This window comes from Enoplosus armatus, chromosome 17 (genome assembly GCF_043641665.1).
Source record: "Enoplosus armatus isolate fEnoArm2 chromosome 17, fEnoArm2.hap1, whole genome shotgun sequence".
Taxonomy (NCBI): Eukaryota; Metazoa; Chordata; class Actinopteri; order Centrarchiformes; family Enoplosidae; genus Enoplosus; species Enoplosus armatus.
The window spans coordinates 6,615,858-6,633,675 of NC_092196.1; the positions used below are offsets into that span (position 1 = coordinate 6,615,858).

Genomic DNA, 17,818 nt, shown 5'->3' on the forward strand with positions numbered 1-17,818 from the left:
TAAGCCACTGATTTGAAGCAATTAGAAACAAATTGTACTAACCCCATATTTATAATTTGTTCTTTTGTAGTATCAATAATGGCATTTATAGTCATGTTAGTACTAATGTTGATCATATCTGTATTAATTGCAGGAAATTGTGTCATTGTTGACATGAGTTTATTTAAAATTATTCATATTTGACTTATCAGATAACCTATAACTGCTTCATGTTGCATTTTGGCTTTGGTTGGTTTATCTTTATTCACTTTATATTTACATGATACTAAAAGAAAAAGTGAGGGAGCGCGGGAGGATAATCAGCACCTTCTGGCAAACTTGTTTAGTATTCAAGTACAATTTAAAAGCAAAACAAAATTCAGTCAATAAAATATCCAAGTCAATCCGAGGCATTAAATCTTACTGAGAGAGAACTTAAGGCTTTCTGCAGTTTCACAAACTCAACTTCAACTTTAATACACAACAAAGTTCAGTTAGCACCGTGTTTTAGCACCACATACAAAACTCAGCACCAGTCCACATTATGATTCAGTGAACTCACTGAGTGGACTTTCTTTTACCATATCCTATTACATAAACCATTGCTTAGTTTCTGAGAATACTAAACATCAGCCATCTTTCAATTTTGGTAAATCGTTCAGTTTTAATTTTCTTAACATTAGCATATCCTGCTTGACATTTTGGGAAATACACTTAATCGCTTTTTGTTGTGAGTTAGATGAGATGTTTGATACCCCACTCAAGCTAGTACACTTAGCTTAGCATAAATACTGGAAATAGGGGGAAACAGCTAGCCTGGCACTGTCTGAAGGTTACAATATCTTACTGATTAACATGTTATATCTCAAAGTGTAAAAATGTCAAGCTGTCTCTGCTCCTGGGCAATACAAGGTCTGGCACATAAACCCTGTAAAACAACAAACTGTTGTTTTTACACTGCGGTTTTGTATGGATTTAACAATCAAAAAATGTAACATATCAAAGTGTGAGCTTTAGAGGCTGCTGTTTGGCACACTTTGCCAAATCTGGGCTAGCTGTTTTCCCGTGTCAAGTCTTTATGCTAAGCTAAGCTAACCGGCGGCTAGCTGCAGCTTCACATTTACCATACAGACGGGAGAGTGGTATCAATCTCTTCATCTCAACTCTCAGGCAGAAAACTGATTTGCATATTTTCCACAATGTTGAACTATTCCTTTAATGAAACCACGATCAACCAATGAGACACAATGAAACTAAATTTTCTAATGGGGTAAAGAAGGTATTTGTGTTTTTTAAATCACATTTTATCATAGAGGTATTGCTCATTCTCCTGCAACCACGGTGGAGCATGCTGAGCGTCTTTTTATCTAGCTAAAAGTAAAAGTAAGCAGAGAACAGTTTTACAGTGAATTGCATTCTGCTCCCATGTCAGTTCAATGTTGAACCCAACAGTCTAATCTTCAGCCTCGTCTTCTCTGATTCATTTCCCCTCTACGCTGGCTTTGATGAGGTATCCATTGAAGGTGATATAGACGTCTACATCATCACTGTATATTGCGTTCTCCCTCTCCCTCTTGTACAGGCGGACCCACACCTCGTCGCTCAGCTCCAGCTCCAGCATCAGACTCTGACTCTGCATGATGGAGCGGTCGCTGGGCTGGGCATACACGATGGCCCGCTCTGTGTCGTTCTGCATGATGTGCAGATACGTCTCTTTGAAGTTCCACGTGTGAATGTTGACATTGAAGAAGTAGATCCCCGGGATGTGGCAGAGGAACGTCCCCTTGAACATGTCGAAGTGGCCGTCCTTGTTGACGAAGACTGTGTCAAACACGAGCGCCTGGTAGGACTCCAGGCTGTGGAGGGATTTGCGACGGCCGACGGAGAAGGCGGAGTACTGGACTTTGCAGGGGTCTCCTGGAAGACCTGCCTGGCCCTTAGTGCCTTTTGAGCCCATGGGACCTCTGGAGCCTGGAGGGCCTTCGTTTCCAGCTTTACCTGGTGTTCCTCTGTCACCACGATCTCCTTTGTCACCTGCACAGAGTGATATCAACCATACCATCAGACAGAAAGACATTAAAAGTATGCTTACAGAAGACAGAACAAAAGAAGAGTTGACAATTTGAGATGAGGTGATTATTAACTACTAAGCCACCTTGATGTGTTTTGGGGTTACCTGTTGGATACTTGGGTATAAAGGCTGGAGCTTTCTTTCAACTATATAGAGAGTTTGGCTCAGCTGTCCAATGACCTGGATGGCTTCATGAACATGTGTAGAAAAGGAGCTGAGTCCTTTATGTTTTCTGTGTTTGCCACACGAGACTCCTTCCTACTTTTTTCCCTTTCATAAAGTGAACCCCAATGTTCTGAAAGTCTTCAGTTTCTCCAAAATATGACGTTTTTCTGCATTATTTAGAAAACCTGCTCTGAAATATTCTAAAATCTCTGCCTGACAATCAGCATATGTTAACTTTAATGGCCAAACTACATCAACCAAAAGACATAGGTAGTATTTGGGGGTCTGCAAATGCTGCTATGTGGCGTGACGCCGAACACGGGCCACACTGTTGTAGATATAGTACCTTTGAGGATGGTCATGTTGATGTAGGTGCGGACCTCTGGCACGTGGATGAACCCTCCTGTGGGAGGCTGGGCTCCGCTGCCCTCTGGTGGCTCCAGATGATCACAGCAGTTCCTGCAGGCGACGGGAGGAGCCCTCGGAGGAGGCACCGGGGCCACCAGGGGGGTGAGGGACAGAAGGACGAGAACACCCAACATAGCTGTTCCTACAGTAAGAACAGACAATACCACATGATTGGACGTTTTGGACTCTTTAGCTTTGACTGCAGAACTTTTAAAGGCTTTTGGTCAACAGATCTTAGTGGTTGTGGTGCAGAACGTGGAGTTAAAAGATCTGAAATATTGTTTAAGAGGGAGCAAAACCACAGAGTTTAGATTGATCTTAAAATGGAGAGTGGAAGTAATGAAAGCAGGAGGAGATAAAGGCTATTTAGACATAAAGAGATACAGGTTGTTTTTAGGCACCATTGATCTGATTTTGTTTGATTGTTGATCAAACACAACTTCAAGATAAAATTCACTGAATGGGAATAATTTCAATGCTTTTTTTTTACCATAGTGATAAAACATTTAGGTTGTTCTGTCAATTAGATGATTGTACATGACTGTATACTTAAATGTATTTTAATTCTTTAACAAGAAAAATAAAATAATCACATAAAGAACGAGGAAAATCCTCAGTAGCGAAGGCCATTCCATTCGATTTGTGAAACATGCCTACTAGCCAAAATATCAGTTGTTCAACAGCTGCTTAGAGAATAAGATCATTAAGTGTCCTGAATGTCATTCCCAGAGCAGTGGAAAAGAGAAAGAGGAATCTTCGACCTTGAGCCAGAGAAAACATTTAATGCCCCAAAAAGAAGAAATGGGAGTCAGGAATTGTGGAAAAAAACAAATAAAGTGAAGCTGTCTTGCAACAAAAACAGCATATTTGTTTGAGTTGGCCATGCATTCACAGTGACATTTCACTGGTTGCTTAAATGAAAAGCAAAGATTTCTTCCCGTACATATCCACATAGCTGACAAAGACTGACTAATGCACTTCTGATCCAAATCTTAGATTTAAAGAAAATGGAAAAATAATGGCAGAGGGCAGGACTACGAGGATCATAAATCACCTGAAAAATGACCCTTCAGGCTGCCCATAATTCATCACCAATTAGCTCAGGGAGGTTTCACGGCTTACTTTATCCAGAGAAAGTCAGTATCGTGGGGTTTTTTTTTGGACTGAGAGCCAAGCAGAGTATTTTTCAATGGAAAAGTGATGGCTGTCTGCCAGACTCTCAGTGATCAGCCGGTCTCTGTGTACTGTAACTGGAACAGTGTGTGCTGCTGTGTTTATACAGGACAGCTGTATCCATACTGACACTTGCATCCTTCATACACAACTAGACTTAGAGGCTCAGCAAAAGACCACAAAGACTACAGATATTCCAAATGTTCAAACACACATTTACTGTTGCAGTCTTTCTGTGATCAGCAGAAGAAACTAAACTTGGGCTGATGGTGTCCCCTAGCTACGTAATGAAATGGTAAATCTAAACCTCTGGAACCAGTTGATGTACTGTTATCACAAAACAACCACAAAGAGACACAAAACAACCACAAAGAGACACAAAACAACGACTAAAAAGACACAAAACGACTACAAAGAGACACAAAACAACCACAAAGAGATGCAAAATGACTGCAAAGAGACAAAAAACGACTACAAAGAGACACAAAATGACTGCAAAGAGACACAAAATGACTACAAAGAGACATAAAACGACTACAAAATGACGCAAAGCAGGGGGGCGCACCACGTACAGCGGCAGTACTTGCTACAGTTCAATTCGCTGTCCCTATCGAAGAATTGTTTAGAAGCACAGTTCAGTGCTGTTGGAGGATTTCAGACATCGAAACTGATGAGAGATTGTCATCTACATACTTTGTTTACCACACTCTCACAATTGTGTGCACTAGCTACTTCTGTGTGTTTTCCAATTTCCAGCCGCAGTTTTGCAGCTGCACAGTGGATGTTCAATCAAAATATTATTGTTGTTCCTAATGGTGTTGTATCTAATGTCATCCATCTCGCAGTGGAAATCTGCTGCTTGTGTCAAGTTTCTGTTGAGATTTCCAGACTGAATCCATTCAGGGAGTTTCATATGGCACATACACTGACCAGGGGTATTATGTAACTGGTTTCCTGGAAAACCCCAATTGAACTGGAAACTTGTAGCCTACATGAAATAGTCAAAATATTGGGCTCTCATATATTTAGAAAATACTTTACTGTAAACATATATATATATGTATGTATATATACATACATATATATATATATATGTATATTTACTATTAATTCCGCTTTTTACAGTATAAACTTGAAAGTCCAGGTTTAGTGAAGTCTCAACAGGAATGGCGCTCTGAAAACAACATTATGCTACTTAACACACATTTTGCAGATTGCCATGCATTCATAGAAGATCCGGTGCAGCCCTGCGCGGTCCGGTCGAGCGCACACCGACTTCATATATAATCCAAAATGATCCTCACATCGCTGCCGCTCAGCGCTCATGCGACGGATAACTGAGATGTTTATGTGAATGGATCTCACCTCGTTCACGTCTCCGGAGCCGCTTCAGTCCGCCGAGGAGACAGAGGAGAGAGGAGAGAGGAGAGAGAGGGATTCCTCTTCAGCAGCCCTGCCTCTCTCTCTCTCTCTCTCTCTCTGTGGGAGTGAGATGTTTCCTACAGATCCCTCCTAGTTTCACACAGGATGTGGCAACAAGTGTGTGTCCATTTATTTGACTATAACATCTGTGGGGGGGGGGGGGGGGGGGGGGGGCAGTTATCACCTGTGAAAGATGGCCCGGTGACCCTGATCTGACTGCTGAAGCTCCTACAGGCAGAGCAAATGTAGTGTGCAGCTCTGAAATGCTTCCATTTGCCCAAAGTTGTCCAGTGACTTGTCCAAATATTACATCTGATCAAACCGCGTGTACGATTTCAAGGTTTGGTGATGCATTCTCGACTGGATAATACCATCGCCAATAACCGGAGCAAACCTCTGGTGGATCACTCTCCAGGGTCTACTCACAAAGTCTCTAAACTCCAGGTCCTTCCCCCCTGCGACTGCATTTCCTCTGCGCTGAATTCCTCCATTCCTCCCAGCTGCTGCAGCTGCAGAGAGAGACACAGAGAGAGAGAGAGAGAGAGAGAGACTATAATGTGTATTTCCAGACCTGAATTAAGACTATCATGTTCTGCTACAGAGGCAGATGCCAGAGAAAATAAGGGCTACATTGAGGGACAGAAGCTGCAGTGACAGACGTTGGAGGAGGAACCTCCAGCTCTGGGCCTCAGGAGTCTTTTTTAAACAGATACAAGTGGTTTATCATTTGATAATGAATCACTCACATGGACACCAAAATAATCCACATGTTCCCAGACCATCATTAACACCAGCGCTACCTCCAGGCAGATGAAAAGACACAGGACAGATTTAATTAAATGAGCCGTTGATCCCAGAAAACCCTTACCATGTGTCATCACAACACTGCCAAAACATCACTAACCGTTTAGCTTCATAGATGCTTCTGACAGCGGCCGTCTGTCTCCCAACACAGAGAGCGATATGTGCTGGGCTGAAAGCCAAACCAAATGAACCAGGCAGAGTTTTTTTTCCTGTGGTGTGTACACTCTTATCTGTGGAATTTCTAAATGGGCCACATATTATCTTTTAAGGCAGTGGCCCTTGATCTTCTTGGCTTGTGACCCTTTAAAGGAATAATTCAACATTTTGGGAAACATTTATTTGTTTTGCTGAGAAATTAGAAGATTGATACCACTCTTTCGTCCGGTAATGTAGAGCAGCTGGTTAGCTTAGCATAAAGACTAGAAACAAACGAACAATATAACATCAGTGAGCTTCAGAGGTGGATTTTGTTACCTTTGGACAGAGCCAGGCTAGCTGTTTCGCCCTATTTCCAGTCTTTGTGCTAAGCTAAGCTAACCAGCTGCAGTTTCATGTTTACCGTAGTGCTATCGACCTTCTCATCTTAGAGAAAGAAAGCAAATAAGCGTATTTCCCAAAATGCCAAACTACTCTTTCTAAGTGAAGCACCGTTTACGTTTGGGAGCCTCTGGTCGCAGGTTGCATGTCTGTGAGCAGTGCGACGGAAAAGTGATGTTCTCCTCTCTGATCGGTTCATCGGAAAAAATAAACATGAATACATACATACTGTGTATGTTTTTTCTTATTTCCTATTTTGTTAATCATCTCGCGACCCCTCAGATTGATCTAACGACCCCAGTGTTGGTTGGGAGCCATCGTTTTAATCCAATAACAAATCAACCTTTTGCAGCAAGACATATGTGTAAATACCCCCTGTTGCCGTTGTTTTATATATAAAACGCAGTCCTGTCAGAGAACCAGAGGAGGATAAGGCAGGACTTGTGCAGACGTGCAACATGAGACACAGCTGTTGAACATTACCACCGTCGGGTCCTGTGGGTTGAGGTTTTATAGACTGTTCGCGGTTACATCAGGAGAACATTCCTCTGGTTTTTCAGGCTGATGTAAACTATTAAGAGACTCGTCTGAAACCACCTGAGGCTGATCATGTCTATCTTTCTGTAACATTTGCTTTAGGAGTCAGACGCTCATTTCCCAGTGGAGCTCATAATTCAGCTGTCTGACCCCAGTGATCCTCCTCTGCTGTTCTTTCAGGTGGCGTTTCATTTGGAGGCATCGCAGTAAATCAGAAGTCTTTCTCTCTGTTTGGTATCTGTTTTATGAGCTCCAGCAGCAGCAGCAGCATCTCACAAACACCGTACCACTGCACACATCTCATTCTTCCTCTCTTTGACCTTGGTGTAAGTAAAAGTCCCATGACCTTTGACCTTCCCGGTGAACCATTTACTCTTCTGGGTTTGGCGACTGCTGACCACAGCACAGCCGCTCATTTTTACAGCTGATAAAACTGACCCAAACCTCAGAGGAGGACCAGGAGTGGCAGTGCGGATGGGTTTCAATTTAAATCCATCAACAGGAGGAGGTCAGATAGCAGCGCTCTCCTGTGCTAATAAACGGTGATTAGGGACTTTTTAGGGCCTGAAGCAGATTTTTTATTTCCTCCTACAACCCCACCCCCATTTTTTCCACCCCAAAACATATTGTTAGTGGCTGACACAATCATGGGGCCATCAAGGTTGGAAAGCAGAGTTGAGTTGAAATTTCAGACCTCAAAGCGTTCTTGTGGTTCGGCTCAGGAAAAACAAAGAAGATGGACAATTGGATAGTGAGCGTACTGTAGCTATTCAGAATAAACAGCTTTGACCTATCTGATGCTCACATCCTGTGCGACCCAAATGGTTATGAATCCATCTCTGCATGCACACATGTCTTTATCATTTTACCAGGAAAAAAGTGATGACTTATAATAAGATGGTTGTCTAGAGTTGCTGAATTCTGCAACTCCACGTTACATCTTTTCTTGTAGGAGGTTAGATACGACTCAGCATTAAACTGACAGGTAAATTGATTTTTAAAAATGATCATAGATAGATTCTTTGTGATGGCAGGAAGCCATTTTGCAAGCAGGAGTGTAATGCTGTAATGCTCGTTGAGAGGAATAGTTGGAGCTTTTGGGAAGCATGTTTACTTGCTTTCTTACTTAGAGGAGACTGATACCACTCGCAATGTTTGTACGTTAAGTATCAAGCTACCGCCAACAGGTGGTTAGTTTAGTATAGAACAATGGCTGTAAACAGGGTGAAACTAGCTCTGTCCAAAGGTAACAAAATCCTCCTGCCAGCACATGCACAGTGCACCAATTAACACGTTATATCTTGTTAGTTTCTGTACAAAAATACGAAAATGACAAATTTGCGGCTGTGTGTCGGACTATTTCTTAGCAAGGAGCAGTAACCTCCTGGAGTCTCCGCTGGCTGCTTGCTTGGCATCAGTTATTGTACAGTTTAAACAAACAACATATGACATGTCAGTGAGCTTTAGAGGTGCTTGCGTTTGACAGAGCCAGGCTAGCTGTTTCCACACTTTTTCCCATCTTTGTGCTAAACAAAGCTAAGCTAACCGTCTCCTGGCTCGAGCTTCCTGTTTGGCGCACTCTCCAAGAAAGTAAAAATAAGAAATGAGAAATAAGCGTATTTCCCAAAATGTTAAACTATTGCTTTAAACAAAACAGACACTACTGACAGCTTGTAGTTGCTACAAGAGCATCCTTTTCTCATCACAGAAGATTATAATTGTATAGACTTGACATCTTTATGTATAAATGGATACGTCATAGTGCAGAAGAAGCTCGTGGATGTGCCCCTGGTCATCCTCACTGCTTTGGTACAACCTCCTTCATATGTTGGCCCTCTCCAATATGGCCCCTGTGGTGGTTGTGACTGCTGCTTCTCCTCCGTCTGACAGCAATGGTCGGGTGAAACACAGTCAGCCCCGACCCCACATCCTCCTATTTCACTGTGGGCTGGATCCAAAACAAGCCCTGTGGTTTTTCTACAGAATTTACAAGGTTTTTTTTCTTCTTTCTCTCTCTCTCTCTCTCTCTCTCTCTCTCTCTCTCTCTCTCTCTCCATCTCTTCTGGCCAGCTGGGTCAAAGCTACCTCGGTGACTGACAGAGCAAGCAGAGGAAACATAAACAGGCTGAGACTGCAAAGCCGTCCAGCTGGAATAACGCCCGATGGACACTGCCAGCGTACTCGGCAGATAAACATCATATTTACTGAATCAGGGCAGGGCATGGGGAATGAATGTAAAATGATTGAGGTGCTAGATTTCTTTTTGTAGTACAGACAAGACAACATTAACACTAAACATACCCCAGAGAGAGGAGAGAGGATTCCCTGGTTCAGTTTAGTTAAGTTTTCTCATGTCGCCTAGTGGCAGAAGCAACGCAGTGCATCAAAGACACTTCAGTCTTTTCTATTGGTACAGCTAACAATGCATTTGTGGCGGTTTCAAGGTCAAACCTGAGCTTGTGGTGTCTAACACTTGGTCAAAATAACACATTTTAATTTGAGTGAATAACCCAACAGTAATATATATACTGTGTTGACGCTATATTGACTCGAATTGCAGAATTTTTAGCATGTACCTTCTCCTGTGAGGATTCAGTGAGTACATTTACCGCACTGTACATGAATCACTTGCATTTGTGTGCCGTCTTCTGGTGCTGTATTTCAACTAGAGCAGGGCAGATGCAAATACTACTAGATTGCATAATTTTTCAATTTAATGGGCCATCGAGTAACAAAGTTTTGAGTAACAAGAAGCTCAGCAGGTATAAAAGTGCTCTCTTTATCACAAATATTGCTACTTTTGTGTGTAATTCAGTGAAGAGGCTTGACATCATTTGGGTATGACGTGTGACGGGTTAAACCGTTATGAAATGGAAAGAAGAGATGGAGAAACACTGATGAAAAAGTAACATCTTGTGTGGTTTCTTACCAACATGGCTAAATATTGTAAATTCTCTGTGAGGTGAACGGATGTCGCTGGTTGTGTCAGAGTTAAATGTCAAACCACACTCTAATACACATGCTCACTCTCTCTCTCTCTCACACACACACACACACCACCAGGACCACCTGACAGGACATGTAAACACTCAGAGCTACACACACACAACTCAGGCTGTCTCGCACACGCTTTCTTACGTCGGCTCACATGCCCACCCCTCAGCCCTCCTGCAAAAGACACAGGAAGTCAAAGGGTGACCCATTTCTACCAGAGGTTTTATTTGTTTGGTCTCTGCACAGATGTCACTCAGTGCAACGGAAACATACTGCACCTGTAGAGAGAGCAGCAACATTTACCACCAGCCTCAATGGTTTACATGAATCTAGAAATAGCAGTCTAATGAATATTACACGAAATCTATTATGCCTGTACACATAATTATTTACGGTAAACTTTACAAGGTGCAGCTACATTATAGGATGGATGATCTGTTTCTGAAATAATCATTAATGATGATTAAAGGTGTTGATCTGATCTCTTACACTGCATGAAATCATTTATGAGGATGTACAAACAAATTCGATTATCAAAAACATCAGCGGCAAACTGGCTGCCTTTCTTTTGACAGCACATCAGTGAAGACTAAAATCAATGAAGTTAATGCTTAAATGTTGCTGCAGAGTTGGCGAGTTTCACACCCTTAAACTTCAGCTTAGATTGGGCGGGCGAAAACAGACATCATGTCCTGCAGTGTCTTCTCATGACAGGACTCGTGTTCTTTATTAAAAGTCATTTATTACTTATTACTGCTTTCAAAATCACAGATCTGCCTGCAGGAATGAAGAAGTTCTTTCTTTTGCAATTTGTTTTTTATTAGAAAATGATTTTAGTAGTTTTAAAGAACTCTCACAACATGTGTCTTTGGGAGATTTAGGTTAAAGTAATAAAAAGCAAAGTCCAAAACAGCAACTAATTTTAAAAAGACAGTGTCATTAATAACTGACAGTAGCATTTACTTTAAATTAATACTACGACTTTCATGCTTTGCAATGTTATTTTAGATAGATATATTAGCACTAATGCAAATAGAGTGCATTGAAACATAAAAAATGGATAGTTTAAAGTACTTGAGTTCCACAGTATTGTACACATTCAACAATGAGGTATTATACATATGTATCAGCTAAATAATGACCCAGCAGTCCCAGTCAGTATGTCTATAAACAGCATACACATCTGGTTGAATTCTTTTTTTTGAAACTCCGATTTCACATGTATCTCTCACACCTCAATCTCATGAACACAAATTCATGTACAATTATTGTCCATAGTAAGCAAAGTAACTCAATCACAGCAAAGGACACAGAGCTGACACCAGAATGTAATTAACACCTTTAATGGTTTCTAGCGAGCTACATGAACTGATTAGAATGATGTCAAATTGTTAAGTTAAAGCAGCTTTAATCTAAATTTTTATGTTTTCAGTTGATCAAATGACTGTGTATGATGTGAAAGGGGTCGCTCGTTGAGACATATTAGCACAGAATTACTGTTTTGGTTCACTCTCACTGCTCTTATTAACCAGCAGCTGCTTTTAGAAAAAGTGCTCTGATAAACTCACTGTACGCTAGCTGTCCAGCACCAAACAGCAGACAAAGTTAGTGCGATTAGCTGTGAACACGGTGGAGCATTTAGCAGCTAAAGAGCCAGATATTTCCCTCAGGAGCTGGTGGAGACTTAAACAGAGCAAAACAGAGAACCAATATTGGACTTTCGTTCATCAAGATAAAGGCCAATACAGCTCAGAGTCCGTTGAATGTGTTATTAGGCTACACTTACGGTGATAATACATCAGTTGTGTGCTTTCAGTTTGTTCTTCTTCCAGATACATAAAACGTGTTCAGATGGATTTATTTCTGAATGTTGTCTGTAGCTCTTTGAGGGTCAGATACCCTGTTTTACAGGGCTCCACATGCATGGAGGAAGACCTGCACATGGCACCAACCAAAGGCCATGCCGCATAGCTACCACTAGCAGCTGCTACATCTACATCCACCTGTTGGCCATCAGAGGATGCCTGCACTACACTGGGAGCGTTGGGAGGGGGTGGAGGAGAGGAGGGGCAGCACATCTGGGAGGGAAGATGGAGAGGGAGGATGGGAAGAGGAGAGTTCTGGTGATCATCCGAAACCTCGTCCCCTTCTACATCCACAACCTTTATATCTCCCTTGTCCTCTTCGTCTTCCTTGCCGAGGCCTAAGCCAGAGTCTGGGCTCTGCGGCTCCCTCTTCAAGCTCACGTAGGCTGGAGAGGTGGTGAGGGAAGGGCCGAGGGAGAGGTGAAGGTTGTGGCTGCTGTGCAGATTGTAGAAATCACCCTGATAGGTGAAGTAGGCGGGACCGGGGTCAGTTTGAGCTGAGCCGCTGGAGGAGGAGGACATGAAGTAGCCCATGTTAGAGAAGCAGGACGAAGAAGAGGAGGAGACCCCGCTGGTGTCCGAGCCGGCCGAGGGGCAGCTCCTGAAGTGAAGCAGGGCGCTGGTCATGCTAGAGGAGGGAGAGGTGGAGGGGACCACGTCAACCGAGGAGATGTGGTCGCATGGCTGGGCCGTGAAGAAGGATTCAGAAGTCGACAGAGGATTCAGCCATTTCTACAGAAAAAGAAGCCGAGATTTACAACAGAAAAATACACCTGAGGAGGGAGAGTGTGTTTCTTAAATTTGCTGTCATGATTGTCCTGATTGAGTGTTTTTATCTCTGATTTTCAGAAAGTGTTATGTATGTGAGTGTGTGTGTGTGTGTGTGTGTGTGTGTGTATTTGTTTGGTTGGAATGCAAGCATCAGACAAACCACACTAAGTAAAATTAGATTTTTTTTTTCCAAATCTGGGACACACTGTGGCTGCAACTTTGTCCTTTTTACTGGTAGTCGGTGGTGAGCTGGGAGTGGTATTTCCTATTAACCTGAACCAAAACTGCAAACTGAAAATAGGCAAGGAGGTCATGCAATGTCTGAAGGGGCCCCTAACAGCAAAGCTCCTGCCTCCTTCAGTATTCAACCTTGGCGAAGTACACAGCATCCTGCTTGCTTGGCTGGGGAGGCTAGCGGGGGAATTATTATGCCCATTAGAAGACAATAGCAGTCGTATTCCATTTTCATAATGTTGTCGGACTCGCACGATACAGATTTTAAAAAGCGTGGTCAAAACTGAAGCAGCAGAGGCAGAGATATCCTAACCTTTAGAACCCAGTTTTGGGTCAAACTCCAAACAATTTGTTCCACTGAGAATATTTCAGTCTTTGAACGTAACTAAGTATGTTTACTCAAGTACAGCAGTTAAGTGTGATTTTGAGGTACATGTATTTTACTTGAGAATTTGATGCTACTTTATACATCTACTTCACAACATTGTGCTTGTCTAACCTGCTACATTTACTTGACAGCCATAAATACTAGTTACTTTGCAGATTACAAAACATACAAAACCTAAGGTAAGTTATGTGAGATTTTATATGAAGGACTTTTAATTGTATGGAGTAATATTATAGTGTGGTAGTGCTACTTTTAAATAAGGAAATGATTTCAATACTTCTTCTACCACTGGAATGTTTGTATAGGGTTACTGGGCCTACAGTATGTTTATTGTAGCCAAGAGTGAACATACCGTATACGATGAGAATAAAACTGGGCCCAACATTGAACCCTGGGGTACTCCAGACAGGAGAGGGGAGACATGTTCGTCATGAGAAGCAAAAAAAATCACCTGTTTCTGTTGTGACGTTGTGTTTGAATCTAGGGCTACAGATTAATGTTAGAAGGTCAAACTAACAGCCAATATCTGATTGAACATTGATTTGTATCCATCTACCATGACAGAGCAACAGCATAAATAAAGAAACTGAAGTGAACAGATCTTGAATGTTGTGTTACCTATGTGTATAAATAGTTCATGAGATTTTGTGGTAATGCCTGCAGTCTCTCAAACGCCCGTGTCAAAATGTTCTATGTGGTAAGATGTTGTGGCAAAAAGGCTTAATGATTGATGAGAACGCTTATTTTTACCTTTAGATTTCCTCCGTGGATTGAGTGCAGAGTATGGAAGTATTTCGAAGGGTTTGGTACTGGCTTCCCTTTGAGGTGCCTGAAACACCAAAAGAGAGACATTAGATTAGACATACTGCATGCAAACACACACACACACACACACACACACACATAAGCCAATATTACACTCACCCCCTGCTCACGCAACTCCTGTAAAGGACCAGCATTGCAATAATGAGTCCCACGCTGAACACCACTCCCAGCATTAGCCACTCTGAACAGAGAGTTCACATTACAATGTGTAAAATGCATGTGCAAGTAAATAATTACATTTCCCAGCTGGTCTGGGATCATTTCCGGACCTCAGAAAGTAGATCTATTTCCTTGTTAAAATGAGAATCGTACTCCTGCTGAGATTGAAATAAACTTTTTAGTCACTCAAACAACCTGGAAATGCAAAGTGTTGTTACCGTAAGCCTGTGACGTGATGATCCTGTGATGTGATGTCGCTCCCACCCAGGATGCTGCTGGACTCCAGTTGCTCCAGTGACTCCCATCGCAATAATCATTCCTAGTGGGTTTGACTCTCAGCCTGACCTGGCAGTGCCCCTTTAGTGTCCAAGAAGGTATTCTTAGCTTGGATTCTTGTGTGGACAGAGTCCTGGCCTCCTGATAGCAGATGAATATTCGCCACAATATCAAAATGAGGGTGTATCTTAACAACCAACGTCTCAAATTATTTGTCAAAGTGATTTAAATCATGAGCAGCGTCAGTTCTGTTGCATTTGTACGACTTACGTATGTGTGAAACCAAGCACTGCCTTATTTGCTATGCAAAGGACTGAACCAAAATAAATATAAGCGTGCAACATTGAGAGCAAACTTCAGTAGAAGGGGAAAACACGCATGTAAAACTTATGGGAAGCTTATGTTTGCACATCATCACCCTGTGCATAATGTGAGTATTTGGTAGTGAAATAATCACGAGGCAAATTTGTGTGACATGACTCAATAGTTACTGGATGGCTTGCCCTTGAATTTGGTACACACATTCATGAACTATCTTTTGGCAAATGACAATAACAATAAGACAGGGATGAAAGGGGTCGCTCGTAGCTCGTAGAGTTTTATAGCGAGTTTCAGCTCATTGTTTTGCTGTCCAGACTGCAACTTTACTGTTTTAGTTCCCTCTCAGCGCTCTCATAGCGTTGTTTTTGACCTCAACAGGTAGAGCTCTAAAACCTCACTGTACACAACCTGCTCAGCACTAAACAGCAGACAGACACAGTTCGCTGCTGGATGCGTAATTAAGCAGGTGTCTGCTAACAAACGTATATACATGTATGTCAACGTGTTAGCATCGTCATTGTGTGCATGTTAGCTTGTTGATGTTAGCATTTAGCTTACAGCCCAGCTGTGCCCAAGTCTCACAGAGCTGCTAGCATGGCTGTAGCCTCTTAGTCTTGTTATTTTGTGCCTATGATTCACTATCATGCTCACATAGCCTGTTATGAAAAAAAGTGTAGTAAATATGAGTTGTAATTTTATAAAATGTCCCTTCAGGCATGCATGTGGCACTCACCTTCCATGTCTGGTTTTTCAGTTTGACCTGAACTTGGAAGTCAAAGGTTGAGAATATGTAAGAGAGAGGACCTCCTGGACTCCATGATATCCAGGTCTCATTGGCAGTGATGCTGACATTGGGAACACCTGGAGGATGCATTTTGACTGTATACACACACGCGCACAGAAAGAAAAGTACCTTTTTTTTTTTTAAATCCACCAATATAAAAATGAACAGAAGCTGTGATAAAATGTTTCAGATGGCCTCCTAAACACGTTACTCTGGGGTAGTTAAAGATTTTGACTTTTTTGTAACTTTTTTGTAATGAGAAAGTTTGTCAAATGTCTTTTATAACCAGATTTGTGAACGACTTTTCAGGAGCAACTAAAAAGGTAACAGTTTACTGAGGAAGTAAAAGCCACTCACTGTGATCGCATGGCTTGTAGTCTGTGAGGTTCTCCACCAAGGTGCCGCCACACTCCATGCTGATGTTGGACATGACTTCAAAAGGGCTGAATTCCTAATATAATCAAAAGTGAAGACAGGAAGTTGTAGCATTTAGCTTTTATGTGTCTGGATTTATTATTTTTATTTCAGTGCAACATTTGTTCTATGATGTTCTGATCTAAAAATTCATGGGTAAGATAGAGAAACCCATGAGGTGTTTATATTTGCATCTTCTGAGTGATATATGTTAGTGACTTACTTCCCTTTCAAAAACAAAACTGCAGCCTGGAGGAGAGTTTCCATGTTGTGTCAGATTGCAGCTTCGACTGAGTAAAAAAAGAAAGAAAAGAAAAGAGGACAGATTTGACCAACTGACCAAGCTGCTGTTATCATGTTTTCATCGCCAAAGTCCAAAACAAAAAATGATGATTTTATGATGATATCTCTGACATCTCACATCATATTGTCCGAATATCTCACGCTGTTCTCACTCAAGATCCAGATTTTCTTCACGCCAGAGATCCGGCAGTCCACACCGGGAGCCACCGGAGAGCTGGTCCACACACAGCTGACATTGTTGACAAAGTCGTTTACACAGGAGAGTCCTGGAGCGACGGAGACATAACACCAGACAAAAAGAGAGAGATTAGGGTGGCGTCTCTACCCGTCAGTGTCCTTCATGCGGGACATTCAGACCTCTGTACATACTTGAGCGGCAATTGCAAGGTTAGAGTACAATGAGTTTGAATGGTTACTGAAAACACTGTAATTCATAATTATGTGTTTTGACTTGCAGTGAGACTTCTGATATATAGCAGACAGGAGACTGCTGACACAATGAAAAAGCTCAGTGGAAAAACAAGGAAAGAAAAAAATGTTCACGCCATTATTTTCTAGCCCTTGTGCCTAAAAAAGGACGGCTACATGGAGTCCTACCTGGCGGGCCTCTGCGAGAGTGGGCTGCGTCCCCCGCACACAGAAGCACCAGGACGCACAGGGGCCGCAGGATCTGCATGGCGACCACCGCAATACGACTGGGAACAGAACAGGAGCAGTGGCGATCTGAATCAATAGTGTTAAATACATCAACAGACTCAGCAGCACAATGTTCACGTGTTTTTGTATCTTGACAAAAAAAAAAAAAGAAAAAAAGGTTGTATACATGTTTGATCCAAAAGCAATAAAGTCAAACTGGCGAATATGTGTACACATCTAAATCTTTTCAACTTTAAACATTGACTACGTAGGAGCTTGGTGGATTGAGAACAGTTACCCAAACACGTTTCCACCTCTATATGAAAATCTTTTTTTTTTCTTTTAATGGAGAGAAACTAATTTCTGAAACCTGGCCGTTGAAACTGCATCGGCCAGTCAAACCTCAGCGCAGAGCTGAATACTTGTGAGAGCGAGAAAACACTTGATCCACACTGAGCAAAACACTCATCCCGAGAGGACGGCAGTTATAAGTGAAACTTGCCACCTGTGCTGTGCACTGCAGAGCACATATTAACTGTGAGAGCTTCCTATTGGCCATGCTTAATTCAGTTTAAAGTGGCTGACTTCATGTTTTACACTCTGGTCATGCACTTCTGCTAAAAAAAAACTTTGAAGTGTATATATATCAGGGTTCAGATTATGATTACATGACACAAAGGTTTTCCACAAAGTCACACAGTCTGTCACCAGTCATGAGTCATCGGTGATGCTGTTTTTTTTTCCCCGTCAAA

At 42.0% G+C, this 17,818-nt stretch overlaps 2 protein-coding genes across 2 annotated transcripts; both read right to left on the reverse strand.

The window, feature by feature from the left end:
- Window positions 1-1,459: 1,459 nt before the first annotated feature.
- On the reverse strand, window positions 1,460-5,181 carry c1qtnf6a (C1q and TNF related 6a). The gene is made up of 3 exons (XM_070922879.1): window positions 5,162-5,181; window positions 2,562-2,765; window positions 1,460-2,013 (listed from the first exon to the last, which is right to left on the reverse strand). The coding sequence occupies exons 2-3, from the start codon at window positions 2,755-2,757 to the stop codon at window positions 1,460-1,462; spliced, it is 750 nt and encodes a 249-aa protein (XP_070778980.1). The 5' UTR covers window positions 2,758-2,765; window positions 5,162-5,181.
- Window positions 5,182-11,937: 6,756 nt separating this feature from the next.
- il2rb (interleukin 2 receptor, beta) lies at window positions 11,938-17,106 on the reverse strand. Its single transcript, XM_070923735.1, has 9 exons — window positions 17,028-17,106; window positions 16,549-16,696; window positions 16,351-16,417; window positions 16,071-16,164; window positions 15,663-15,808; window positions 14,558-14,749; window positions 14,273-14,352; window positions 14,099-14,177; window positions 11,938-12,687 (listed from the first exon to the last, which is right to left on the reverse strand). Exons 1-9 carry the CDS (start codon window positions 17,104-17,106, stop codon window positions 11,938-11,940), a joined length of 1,635 nt encoding a protein of 544 aa, XP_070779836.1.
- Window positions 17,107-17,818: the final 712 nt, after the last annotated feature.